Here is a 13669-nt window from a genome sequence, read left to right as displayed (position 1 = left end):
TTCTTTCTGATTCATCCTATTTTTATAGACGCTTGCATTTCCTAAACATTGCGTTACCTATTGTTGCTAAAATGTAATTATCTCTTCGATTTACACACGGCATCTATGCACGGTCTGCTCGCGTCCTGGAAGGGATGCCCTCTTTGTTGCTCTCACCGGAGGTTTTCCCATTTTCCCTTTATACTGGTGGGGTTTTTCTCTTGAGAGTTTTTCCTTGTACATTGAGCGTCTAAGGGCAGAGCTGTCGTTTCTTCTCATACTGATATTCTGAACAAACTGCCTGTTGTCATTAGCCTGGGGCTAAAATGTCTTTACTGGGGGTTAGGGGCGATTTTTATTATTTGACAGCACTTTGGGGCTCGGACCAAAAATCGTTTGATAAAGCGTTGCCCTATACAAATAAAACTTGATTTTGGGATTGGATTTGATTTTGGGAAAGGGGTTCCATATTAGGACCAAATTTCACCATATACTGTATGTAAATAATCTCAACAATTTTTCAAATTGACTGCTTTCCATTTTTATGCAGATGGATACTGTTATTTTATTGTTACATCCCTTCTTATTAGATCAAAGCTCTTGATCTTCCTCCAGTCTGCCTTTAGATGTTATTCCATCCCATTTATCTCAACTCAAGTTAAGTATTAAATGCCAGGACAACTCCAAACTCATGAATTTTCTAAATGGCCAAAAAAGTTAACTTCTTTTCTCCCCCAACATTTGTTACTGTTCAAGGGGACTGTTTCTCCCCAACATTTGTACTGTCAAGCGGACTGACATTGGAATCATGAAATGGTCACTACATACACATACTAGGTTTTATTATTGATCAGAACTTATCTTCAAGTCACACACTGGAAAATGCCTTGGCTTTTTAAAATTAGGTTTCTCCTTTCATACAAGGAAACATCTTGATCTCTGGCCCAACGTTTTACCAGATTGGTTCTGGTGATCTGCTTTACATGAATGCCTCTGACCAGCTTGGCCTTAAAGAGGTTTGATACTGTGTACCATTGTGCATATGTTTTATTTACCGTATATATATATATATATTGGGGGTGGGAGTTTGCGATAAAATATGCCCAAACCAGATTTATGGAAAATTATTAGGTTGGTTACTGTTAGTAAAAAACAGGTAAGGTTAATACTGGGATGTTTTTGTTACACTTGGATATGTTTTCTGTAACACTTGTAACATAATTATTGCCCAGTTTATGCATTGAGTGACTGCAGTTAATGCTCGACATTCAATTCAAAAACCTTTATTTATCCAGGTAAAATGCCCCATTGAGATCAATGATCTATTTTTCAAGGTAGACCTGCAGCAGTAGGTTCCCACATGAAGACATAAAAACAATAAACAACGAACAACAAAAGGACAATCATACAGCAAAAATTACAGGGGTTTACAATTTACCCTATACGGTATATCCACATTTAAAGTCTACCAACAGCATCTGACTTGTGGAGCATCCAACCAAGCTTTAAAACATGTAGTGGTACCAGCTTGTAATTTTACATTCTTTTGCAGGACTGTTCCAAGTTAGTGAGCTGCACATCTGAAAGCTTTATTCCTAGAGCAGTCCTAGCACCTGGCTCATTAAATAAAACCACCAGCATTGAGGATCTTCAGGGCAATAAGTACTTTCCAATTGCCGAGAGATCAGGAGCACGATATAAGGATGGTACTTATCCAACAATGGGCTGTTGTAAATGGAAATGTACCAGTGACTGAGCCTCAGTACAGTAGTGGTGAGGCAAAACCGCCTTGGTTTACGTGTTACAGTGAGCGTAAGTGCTTACAGTTTGTTCACCAAATTCTCGTGCACTGTGATAGTAAAAAACCTTTATTGTGGTGTAATTATATATCCAAAGCAGTCAGAAGTCAGAAAATCATTAGTGATGTTTAACCACTCAGAAGACAGAGAGGTAGTTCATCTTCTACATATAATAACGGACAAAGTAAAGAATGAAGTGTAGGCTATGTTTAAATGTTCGGAATTTGACCGTGTATAATGGTCCTCTTGAGTTGCCGTACAGCCATTGCTCCGTTTTCATGTTTTTTTAACATGTTTTTCACAAACATTTTCACACGCTAGGAGCATAGGAATAATTCAATTCGGTTCGTCATGATCTGTAGATGTGATTTGCCCCCGAGCACCCCTGGGTAAATTACCGTACAGCCAATCACAATGCGTACAATGCATGACGTCATTGGTAAGAGACGGCCCCCGAACACATATGGTACCCCGAACACATCTGGTACCGACACCGGCACTTGTGACTGCAGCTGGTTGCTAGGTGACGGGGGCGGCAAAATGTAGGGGTAACTGCCGGTGTACGTAATAATTGTGGCTTGATATTGAGTAAGAACATGTTTTTATGAACCACACAGCTTCCGGTCTTCCTATAACACGTAATGTCGTGAGACTACCAATAGAAATACATTGCTTTAAAATCGTGCTGTGCAACACGAAAAAAAGGGGGAAATCGTGTTGGTGAACACACGAATCAATAGATAAAAAAATCGTGTTGGTGAACACGAAATGCCATGAGACTGGGTTGCATTAGTAAGCATCGCTAACACTCAGGGCTAACCTGTACTGGAGAGTATGTGTAAAAAAGCAGGAAATAAAAAAAGAAACTCACCTTGTGGTAGAACCGTAAGAGAAAAAGCATTTGAGCTCCATACCGTTTCAGAAATAATCCTTGATGTGGTTCGGAACATGATGGCATTTAACCACGGCAGCATTTAGCTTTATCTCCGGTATAATTCTGAGCAGGCATTAGCTCCCCATCCTCTTTTTTTTTTTCATACTAAGGACCCCTAACCTGCAGTTCTCTAACAGGGTTGACAGAGGGATGTGAGGGATGTCTAAAATGCATGATCTGTTTGGTATTTTGAGCAAAACACAGACATGTTCTTTACCCATGATATATGCCTAAAAATAGATTAGGATACCTTTAAGTGGTTGCAAAGACTGGAAAATGCTAATAAATGTTTCCCATTAGTCTGAATGTCCCCAGCTGTGATGAAGCAAGTGTAAAGCATTACTAAGAATGAAGTAGTTTGGAAAAAGGCTGTACCGTTTAATCGGTGCTCTGGTAGGTCACCTTGTATAGCTTATGTACAAAGGCTGAGTTTTTACTGCAGCGGGCCATGTTTAAAATCAGCTCTTGGCCTTTTGTTGCATTGCTTCCTTTTTCTCTGAACAACCGTTTTGTCGATTTAAAATTAAAAAATCTAAATAAAAGGCTAAAACAGTAACAACTGAAAAAATATATAAGAGCAAACCAAAAGTAGTATGAACCTCCAAGCAATACAAGACATCCCTTTCACCATTGTGCCGCAATGTAAAGGCCAGCACAAAGAGTCGACACAAACACAGTAAAAAAGGAAATTTAGTTTTAAAATGTTTATTAAAAAAATAGAAAACTTACATTAAAAAAAACAAGGTATACATCTATATGTCCATCATTTACACATAACAACCCATCCTTAATTACACACATTTGAGCTGGGGATTTGGTTTGTGGCAATATGACAAATAAACCCTTGGACCATCCTCTACATGGTTTAATAAAAGCAGCATTCAAGATGAGGTTATGCTACCAACAGTATAGAGTCCATCGGATTGGTGAGCAGGGGGTTATAATCGTCACCTACTTTTAAAACATGACCCTCACCAATTTCGGTTTTGTTAATGGCTCTACCAAAACTTTAGTAACAGCGATTCTATGACACCCCAAGCTCCATTCCTCTTACAGATTGCTGTGTAAATTATGTAGCTTAAAACCTTGTCTTACAAGACGTATAAATACTGACTTTAAATACGAGCGGAACATTTCTGAAATGGAGGGACCTCTTGCCATCTTTATGAACTTTGATTTAAAAGAAAAGGTTGTGACATGTTAATGTTAACAATCATTGACTGCATTAGGAGTCTACTACTGGAGCATACACCTAGAAACTGGATGTACAAATAAAAGCCAAGTAAACCTGGCAGTGCTTATGGAGACAAATAGAACAGAAAGCTGCTACATACAGGAAAAAGGGCAAGTTCGGTCATTTAAGAAGGCAGTTAACCTGTTGCTTTAACAGAATCGAATGGAGATATAAGGCAGAGAAAAAAAGCACTTTGCTGGTAATAAATAGCACCAACTATTTTTGAAATGACAAAAGTAAACAATGTTAAGGTGCTACTTCCATTAAGCAGAAGTACACCCCAAAATCAAACTAATGAAACAAGTGAAATGAGTAGTGGTGATAATGCAGGAAGTTGGTAACATTTCATGTTATCATAATGCAGTTGTAAACCATGTCATTTTTGGCACATTTCTCAATTTGCTTTACCATAGCTCCCCCTTCTGTTGGAAAGCTGCACACACACGCGCACACACACACACACACAGATACAGACACACACGCAAACATTCTTTCAAGGCCCTTTAGTCCATCTATTGCACAGATCAATGTTGTCTTAAAATAAAAAAGCAAACTTATGGTAGGGGGTGTCCCCTGAAATGTAACTAAAACGTGAAATAAATTAAATAAAAGCAATTATTGCACATGAACGCAACAAACATAAAATAAGGTGTCAATGTTTACAAAAATAAAAAAAGATAATAGTGCCAATGTGAACAAAAAAAAAGCCCCCGGTGACAAAAACAAGGGAACAAATGACCAACATACAAAAAGGAAACACTTGGTACATTCAAATAAGTCATCACAGTTTAAGCACTTGATACAAGGTCCGTTTTGTACTGTCACACCAAAAACATCAAGTCAGCGTTGCGCTGCATAGGTAGAAAGGTAGTGCTTCGCTCCAGAGTACAATTGGTAGATGATAGTCCAAGCTGTCAGAGCTCTGAATCAAGAGTGTAGCCAAAAGCAAGTTTGCATTCAGAAGACAAGAGCCCAAAACCTGCTCAAAAAGGCTCAATAAGAGTCAGAACTTCAAGAAAGACCAGTTCAGTACTATGGCACATCAAGTTTCCTAACGGTGTTCAAGTTGCATGGAAACTCAAAACGTTAATCAACTCTATAGCTATCCAGTCAATCTTTAGCTGCTCAAAAGTGACACTGGGAAGGAGACCCAGTCTAGGAATCCGTAATTCCTTGATCAACTTAAATTCTGTGCTGGTGTGCATCACATTTTAGAGGAAGGGCCTCATCAGGCCGATGTAACAAAATGAGCACAGTTAAGACTTTGGGCCTTTGACAGTCCTCATTTGCCTGTGAGAGACTTGTAGCATCACTTAGTAATGCACATTGCTAGCATAGATCAATCATTTTGACACCTTTGGAGTCAACTTCAATTGACTTTTGAATTATAGGACAAAGTTGGTGCATTTTAGAGAGCCTCCAACAGAAAACAGGTGCATTGTGAATGCTTCACAGCTGGTCAACATCAAAACTCATGATGAGTTATGTGAGGCCTTCACAGACAAGCAAGTCTTTCATCTGCTCTGGTTAAGAGCAGGAAGGTTTTCCTTCTTTTTGCTCCTCCAAGTATTACGGTTGTACTGCTGCTGGTTCCTGAAACCTGGTGCTGTCTTATGACCCTGGGGGACAAAGCGCTGCTGGGGACTGAAGTTACCTTGAGTTTGATTTTGACCTTGGAGAACGCCACCTTGGTTTTGCTTGAAGCCAACTTTTTGTGGATCAAGGGAGCCATGGGAGCTGGATCTCATGGTGTAAGTGTGGCTCTGATGTCCTACCATCTGCGGGTGGTGGAGCTGGTGGAGGGGGCTTGTGGAGTTTGTGTGCTGGGAGACTTGTGCAGCGTGTGTCATGTGATGGTGCACAACATTGACCGAAGGTGGATTCTCATGGTAGAATTGGCAATTGGAGAGTGAGGGGATGGTAAGGTTTTCTGGGAAGGACATCTGGACCTAGTAATTAAAAGCAGAATATATAATTAGAATTCTCTTTAAGTAAGGTATGCATTGTTGAAACATTTATAATGTAATTTTATAGGAAATGTAATTCTGTTCAAATGTTCATGAATGAAGAAAAACAAAGAAAAAAAGTGTTTCCGTGGCGACATTTAAAATGTGGATATCAAACAAAAATAACCATTGAATCAAGTTCATAGGTTTTAAATGTCCTTATTTGAAAAATATTAGTGAAGTTTTATGTTTTTTCCTGCAACCTGTAAAGGGGAACACAATTAAACTGACCTGAGGCACTGTGTGGATAAAGCCTGGTGGATGTGATACCCCCAAGTCAGAAGCCATCTGGAGAACTGAATGGACTGAGGCCAGGGTGAGAGACTGGAGTTGGATTGCAGTATTACTGTTTGGGGGAGAATCAGACTCCTGGGGAAAAGAACACATGCTGTTTAACAAAGATGCAATGATTTTAGTGGCTTTGATCACTATAGAAAGTTAATCAGCAACTTATGTAGTGAATGTTTCAAAGGCAAAATATCCTTTGGCCTTACTATGTCACTTCCGGAGGATGAGGAGAGCGAGCATGCTGAGGACGATGAGGAGTGGTGGTGAGGGCTGGGGAGGAACACTGGCGAAGGTGAGGGAGAGTCAGTGCTGAGGGGGGAGGAAGAGTCTCTTTGATCCTCGACAGAGACCAGCATCAGCCTGGCAAGGTCCTGCTCACAGGTCTCTACATCTAGGAATAAACAGAAGACTACTGTTAAAAGAGGTTAGAACTTTCAACATCAAGTTTATTTACCAAACCATTATACTTTTAATATAGCAAAACAAATGGGAGTCATAATATAACCTCCAGTATTATTGTTCCAAAGTGGATGCAAACCCAAGGTTCCCACAAAGTTACCATGGTTCTCCAACTTGACATGCTGCTTGGCTGCCCACTTCTTTATTGTCCAGTCCCTGTAGGCCAACACCTCTGGGCTGACTTTGAGGATGCGTCCTAAAGTGCTGCAGAGACAGAGACAGGTGTATTCCACAATGTTATCAGGAAACTGTCAAAACTAGTGCTTACAAAATCATTACAAAGTAAAGTTTGTTATGATGATGGATTATGAAATATCTTAAAATCTAAGACCTTCCCTCAACTCATTTCTATGTGCAGGAAGGCTTTGCCTGAACAATATGAAGATGTGACATTGTTGTGTCCTTGGGTAAATTGACCAATTTCAGCTCCCTTAGCGAATGTTACAAAAGCAACCAACGACAGATCGAGGCAGTTTAGACAAGAAGCAACTAGCTCGCTGCTTGTTGCAAACAAAATATTAATTATATAAATACAAATTGCAGCCCAGTGAGCTAGGATACTGCATAGGTATTTAAATCAAGTACCTAACTGTAAGCAAAGCTAAGGTTAGACAGCTAGCTGTAATTTAGCCAAGATGCATCAAGCTTGTGTTGGTTGCTTGGCCAAAAAGTCATATGCAAATTGCAAGATTTTCAAAAGATAATGCAATTCTAAAAGAGTATGTAAGATGACTGCTTGGGCCAATACCAAACATCACTAAATCATGGAGAAACAAACCTGTCGTATTCCTTGTTGGGGTAAGCGCGTGCAAGAGGAGATACTCCATGACTCAGCACCATGTAGGCAAAGTCAAACACCTGTTTGACTTGCAGGACACCGTATGAACTCCTGCCCACGTCATTCCCTGTGAAAATCAATATAAAGAGAGGTTAAACAGCTTTGGACAATACGTTGTATACAGACAAACTGCGTATAAAGTCCCGGGAAATGTGTTAAAGCACTAGCCATACAGGCATAAAAGAGTTGGACCCCATCCTACTTCACAGCAGGGTTTGTCAGTCAAATCAAGATTATCTATGCATCCATGTTTTGGAACTAAAAGCATCCCACAGCATATGATTTTGTCACAACTTTGTTTTTTTAAATGTCTTTGGAGTTTTTTCCTGATCTTTACAATGTTTACACACAGTCATAATTTCCCATATTAATGTACTGAGAGAAAATGATTAATGTTTGCTACTGCCATGATGCCACACCCTCTATGTGAATTGAGCATACTCAATGTATTCATCAAATCCCAAGCTGACCTGGCTGTATTGGGTCTTCTATGCAGAGCATGGATGGCCTGTTTCCACTCCCCATGGCTTTGAGCATTTCCTCCTTGGACACGTAAGATCCATCATTCTTCACCCTGATGCCGGTCTTTATGTAGTTGAAGTTATGGCCATACAGCTCGAAGAACTCGATCAGCAGGATGCCCAGGTTGATGTTGGCACGTCGCGTGTCGATTCGAGGGTGTAACTGTGATAATCAGACTTTATCATTATCCACACTTTCTAACCAAATCCAGCCTGATTAACTGCAATTATTATTATTTTTAAATGACATACAAAAGTTTACATATCAAGACAAAGTCAATAGATGCTTTTTCCAATTTTGACACCTTCCTTTCAAATTGTGCACAGATACAACAGTTCTCAGGAAGGGTATACAAATAATATGGAGAGCTTTTCCTTTGACAGAAGGAGATAATTGTATCAACCTGCTATTATTTCAATAGACAAGAAAGGATTTTGTTGCAGATGCGCAATACATTTAGCAGGTATACCATGTGTACCTGCAGGAAGCTGATGGCCATTAGTATAAGGCTGTAAGAGCTGATGCCTCCAGTGAAGACTTCATTCAGATCCCTCTGAAGTAGGAACTGCTTCAGGACAAAGATCAGAGGCGGCAGAATGGTGTACTTCTACAAGATAGAGAGGAAACAAATTAAAGACTGAACCAAAAAAAGGCCACATACGCATCAAAGGTGTCAGGTTTTGAAGTGTTACCTTAAGATAGCTTTTGATGAACTGTGCTGCTTTAACTGCAGTCTCTACATTGAAGCAGATGTCCACTTTTATCTCCGTTTCATGGTCAGTAAGCTTGATGATTGGCACCTGAGGACAGGTCAAAGAGTTAATTGGAATCAATCCAAAAAAAGGGTGGGTGAACTGAACATCTTTTGTTTTTTAACATACAAAAGGTATTCTCTCCGTGTGCTCTTGACTTATTGGGAACAGTCTGCGCTCTCCCGGTGACTTACTGTAGCTTTGTCGAGGACCTTGATGGGATAAAGGCCAGCCACATTGTGCTTCTTCAGGGCTTGTTCCAGTTCCTGCAGTGGAGGATGGTCCCACTTTCCAAACACCACCAGGTCAATGTCACTGAGAATAAAAACCCAGAGTACTTTGTCGCTAAAAGGTGACATCTAAAGAATTATGTCTACACAGTGTACAACAACGAGGTCACAGAAGAAAAACACATTAGGGCCATCTAATTAAGGCTGTTGGGAAAGGTTGTGTGAGCACAATGTGACCAAAACCAAGAAGGAAAGGTGGCCAAATGCAGGTGGCAGTGAAGCATTATTTCTGTGTCTCTTTAACGTTAAGGTTATTAACCACTGAAGTTTACATTTTCTTTTTTTTTAAATCTTGTAACCATACAAAATAAACATAGAAATAAATATTACATTTGTTTATGATTTAGGCATCATTAAGACCCGGTCCTACTTCATAATCAACATTGTTGATCTTGGAGTACGGCTCAAGTGAATGCAGGTGGTGTGATTTTGAAACAATCACTGCATTTAACACCTGCCTTATTTCCACACTTCAACAATCTCTTTATTAAGTGCTACACTTGTCACTCAATTTGAAATAAAGTTGTTGAAAGCATTTATATCTTGCAGAGTAAAATATGTTCAAATAACATAGTAACCCTTGAAAAGGCTAAAGAAACACTGTATACAAGAACAAAATGATAGCATAGAACAAAAAGTAAATGGCAATTCTGAATTCTGTATTGTAGTATACTCTGACATAAATAGTCATACCCTATCAAAGATATTGCTCCCACTTTCTCAAAACAAGCATTTTGATGAGAAATGTCAAGTCCCTCATATAAGGTCAGACTGCACACACAAATGTTACCTTGTTGGAAGATAAAGTCCTGTGCTGAAGCTGCCAAATATCTCCACCTGCAGAGTTAAAGACCAATTAATACAATTCTGATTTTAAGTCTACATACATTATTGTTATCTTCATTAATTTGATCACTCATGTTTTAGCAAGTGTAACCTTTATGCATACATTTGAGCTGTACTGCTCAACGCATGATTTGTACCACCACAGCTTGGAGAAACACAAATGTGTCTTTTGGAGGAAAGTGAGGCCCAGTGGGACCTCTCTGGGCTAGGATTAGCTTAAAAAAGGTTTATAAATGGCAACCAAAAAAAAAATATTCCATTTGTTACAAATTACACTGAGTATAACATTATGTTGGTCACATGCGATGGAACATGCGATGGAAAATCATTTACTAATGTTTATTTAGAAACGCAGGTTACAAGAAGAATAACATCTCGTCAACTCTGGACGTGCAGTGTAACGCAGCGTCCACACAGTAGCGTGCGTTGAAGCTTGCCGGCAGGCGTGTCTAAAGCTCGAACAACAACAACCAATTACATGAATCTCCCGCCCCGGACACACAAGCACGCGGTTTCATTGGCTAGAGCTTGTACTGGCATATGATTTGATTGGCTGACGCTTCCGTCGAAGCTTGAAAAGTTGAACTTTTCTCAACTTTTGAAGCGAGCAACGGATGCAAAGCGAAGCGACGGAACCACAATGCAGTTCGGCAAAGCGTGACGTCACCCCATTCAAAGTGAATGGGCAGAAGCGTTGAAGCTTCAACGCACGCCGCCGTATGGACGGCGTGAGTTGACAGTCTACAGAAAGGCCAAACGTGAAGCACAGTAAACCTTCAGACATACTGACAAAAAAACTTTACAAACAAACAAAACATTGATTTAAACAGGCGATAGCAGTATTGAATAAAAAAAATATTGACAACCAGTCAATTAAAAGAGAAATAATATGCATAAAAAAAACTGATATAGAAATGTATTCCAAAAGGTTTTGAAATGAAATATGTGAATCCTGAGTGGAGACCTTTGGAGAAGAACCCTGCTTTTGTACCTATTTTCTTCAGCTCAGAAGAGGTAAAAAAAAGTGTACATTTTAGAAAAGTGGATGTATACATTTTATATCAATTATATTGCTCTCCCATAAGTCATATTCTTTCTAAAACCCTTACATTCTCAGTATAATTAGACAGTGTCAGTGAAGTGGTCATCCAACTCAATGGCTTGATTGAAATGTCTTTTATAACAGCACTGATTGTGCTGTTATGTTAAATGTTTGTTGTTTGTGTTTCATGTATTTGTGTCTGGATATTTGTCTATGTTGGTGTTGGACATGGAGCTGCTGTGACGCAAGTCAAATTTCAGACTTGGTCTGACTAATAAAGTCATATCGTAACATATATTGACCTAAGCCAAAAGCGACACAACACTTACCACTGCTCCTAGTACTAGGATGGGTTAAAAGCAGAGACACAAGTTCACTGTGTGCATGTATGTGTGACAAATAAAGAAGGTTTCAACCTCCGTTTCAGGAGACCATGGTCGAATAATGATCTTTGAAAGTAGCTGAGAGTTTTACAGGTGCTCACCCGTGCTGTGGGCCACAAGTCCATGATGACACCTTCTATTCTGTTCACAACATCTCTTCTCATGGCTTCCTCCTCTGGTCGTGGCGACATGAAGTTGAAAAAGTCCACAATTTCTTCATGAAGACTGAAGATTCAAAAGGAGAAAGGACAGAACCACAGGAACAGAGTCAGCAATATAATGCAAGATTACAGAAAGCATTTCTGGATGCATTTGATACAAATTAAAAGGCCTAGACATAAATACTATACTAATGTTACTGCCCTAAAGGAATTGTTTGAAGCACTTCAGTTCACACAAAGTCAAGTTCATTATTTTACAAACTATTTAAAATTGTTTTAAATGTTGGCTGACTTGCAAGTTAACGTAGATAAATTAGTTGGGTCAGTTACACAACAGATGGGTTTCACCGTTTATTGTGATATGAAATACTAGATTGACATATTGACAATGAGAAAAGGCATAGGCCTACATGTAACTGTTTCATGCATACTGAACCTATTTCATTACAATTCATCATGGAACAGTGTGCATTTGGTGACTAGGTGAGTTTCCTTTAAGAACCCCGTACCTCATGACTTAGAAAAAAAACCTTACAATTATCCTTACCCGTTTATACCCGGGCTGTAGCGCCTGGTTTTCCACAGGCAGAAGGAAGAGTCTACATGGTGTCCATTGCAGGCGTAGGACAGGAGCGGGTTGATACCGTGGAAAGTGTTGGCCCTGTTCAGGTGCCTCCTGCGGCCGGATGACTGTGACTGATAGTGGTGGTGCTTGTTCCCATGCTGATTTTTCATCCCGGTGGGGGTGTGGCCGCCAGATTGTTGCATGCTGCGACAGTGTTGCTGGACAGTGTGAAAAGGCGGAGGGGGCTGCTGTTGCCGTCTGAGATTGTTCTCGTTCAACTCGTGCTCACCGTAGTGTAAAAACCGACTGGCCTCTTCGTTCAAATTATCGATTTGCAGCGAGGAGCCGGAAGGCGAGGAGCTTTCGGCCTCCGAGTCCAGTGAGGAGGAGGACGGCGACAACGAGCCCGTCCTCCGGACATTTCCTCTCTCTACGCCGCCGCTGTCTCGCTTCGACAGTTTCCCAAACACACACCCCGGCAGTGCTACATTCTTGCGATACTCACCGTTAGCCTCCGTGGAGTTTGCATTTAATGATGCAAAGTTGCGTTGGTGGTGAAGGTGGTTGTCGATGCCGGAGTTAGCTCCAAATCCCTGAGAGGATTCCCAAATGTGCACCCACGGGGAATTGGCAGGTCCCTTCTGTTCCGGCTGCATCCAAGCGGTCTGGGGATCCATTGGAGTCGAGTTGGTCGAGAACCACTTCAGGGGGAAATGGCGAGCAATTTGGCAAATTCAACACTTTGCGTTCACGTAGACAGATAAATCCTACCGCGTTAATTTACTTGTTATCTTCGAATTGCTTCATGTCCATTAACTGATTTGGTTTTTCAGGCAGCTTGTCCAACTCCACTCCCCATGTAAAGACAGCCAATATGGCGAACCCAGCAGCACGGATCAGCGTCTACGCATGTCCGAGGGATTTAAATATTTGAACACACCCCCCGAGACTCAAAGATGCGTCAATCTACCCAAACACAAGCCGGACACACCGGAAGTTAAACGTAATATTGAACCCACCCCTTGGAAACTCATATGAACAACACACAACATAAACAAAAATACAAAGCAGTCACATTAAATCACATTTAAAAATATATACTTTATAGATGATATAGGATAGGTTGTTAAATTGTAACTCTCCTACTCCATATTCCTAAATCTTGTCTAAAACCAATTTCTCATTCAGGATTTCTTAAAAGCATTTTAAGTCATAACATAAATCGTCTCTACACGATTTTACAATCCTGCAATTTGCACTAAGACACATTTATTCAAATGTAATACGTATCAAATGTGTTGTGGGCTTTTATTTTGAAGGCAACGTCCGGAAATTGTAGCCATTATGTTGCACAGATCAAACCGGGCAGAATAAACGTGATCGTTTTTTAAAATTTGGCTGGATCAATTATCATTGCCTCTATCAAAATGTTGTATTCAAATGATAATTTTATGTCACCCCAAGAAATATAAGTTTATAAATGACTTATTCTCATTTAGGATAAGCATGCAGTTTATAGGCTATATTAAGTTTGTAGACCAAGGCCCAGAACGCAATTTGCATGGCTTTAT

At 40.1% G+C, this 13669-nt stretch overlaps 1 protein-coding gene across 1 annotated transcript; it reads right to left on the bottom strand.

Moving 5' to 3' along the window:
• Positions 1–3401: 3401 nt before the first annotated feature.
• Positions 3402–12971, bottom strand: tent4a (terminal nucleotidyltransferase 4A). Its single transcript, XM_010768652.1, has 12 exons — positions 12081–12971; positions 11474–11597; positions 9892–9938; positions 9006–9126; positions 8752–8859; positions 8538–8666; positions 8008–8221; positions 7478–7604; positions 6800–6903; positions 6447–6631; positions 6184–6321; positions 3402–5895 (listed from the first exon to the last, which is right to left on the bottom strand). Exons 1-12 carry the CDS (start codon positions 12773–12775, stop codon positions 5461–5463), a joined length of 2427 nt encoding a protein of 808 aa, XP_010766954.1. The 5' UTR covers positions 12776–12971; the 3' UTR covers positions 3402–5460.
• Positions 12972–13669: the final 698 nt, after the last annotated feature.

The sequence above is a fragment of the Notothenia coriiceps genome, unplaced genomic scaffold (genome assembly GCF_000735185.1).
Source record: "Notothenia coriiceps isolate Sejong01 unplaced genomic scaffold, NC01 NC01_scaffold00005925, whole genome shotgun sequence".
NCBI classification, from domain to species: domain Eukaryota; kingdom Metazoa; phylum Chordata; class Actinopteri; order Perciformes; family Nototheniidae; genus Notothenia; species Notothenia coriiceps.
The sequence above is the reverse complement of the archived record's forward strand: the minus strand, read 5'-3'. Positions and strand labels throughout refer to the sequence as shown.

Bases quoted from the DNA above. Each gene is read 5' to 3' on its own strand.
- tent4a (XM_010768652.1), bottom strand. From the start codon at position 12,775: ATGGATCCCCAGACCGCTTGGATGCAGCCGGAACAGAAGGGACCTGCC. The intron at 6,632-6,799 runs GTAACTTTGTGG...GTTTATTCCTAG, and splicing joins TGTCAAGTTGGAGAACCATG to ATGTAGAGACCTGTGAGCAG. The intron at 5,896-6,183 runs GTCAGTTTAATT...TTTAATTACTAG, and splicing joins TTATCCACACAGTGCCTCAG to GTCCAGATGTCCTTCCCAGA.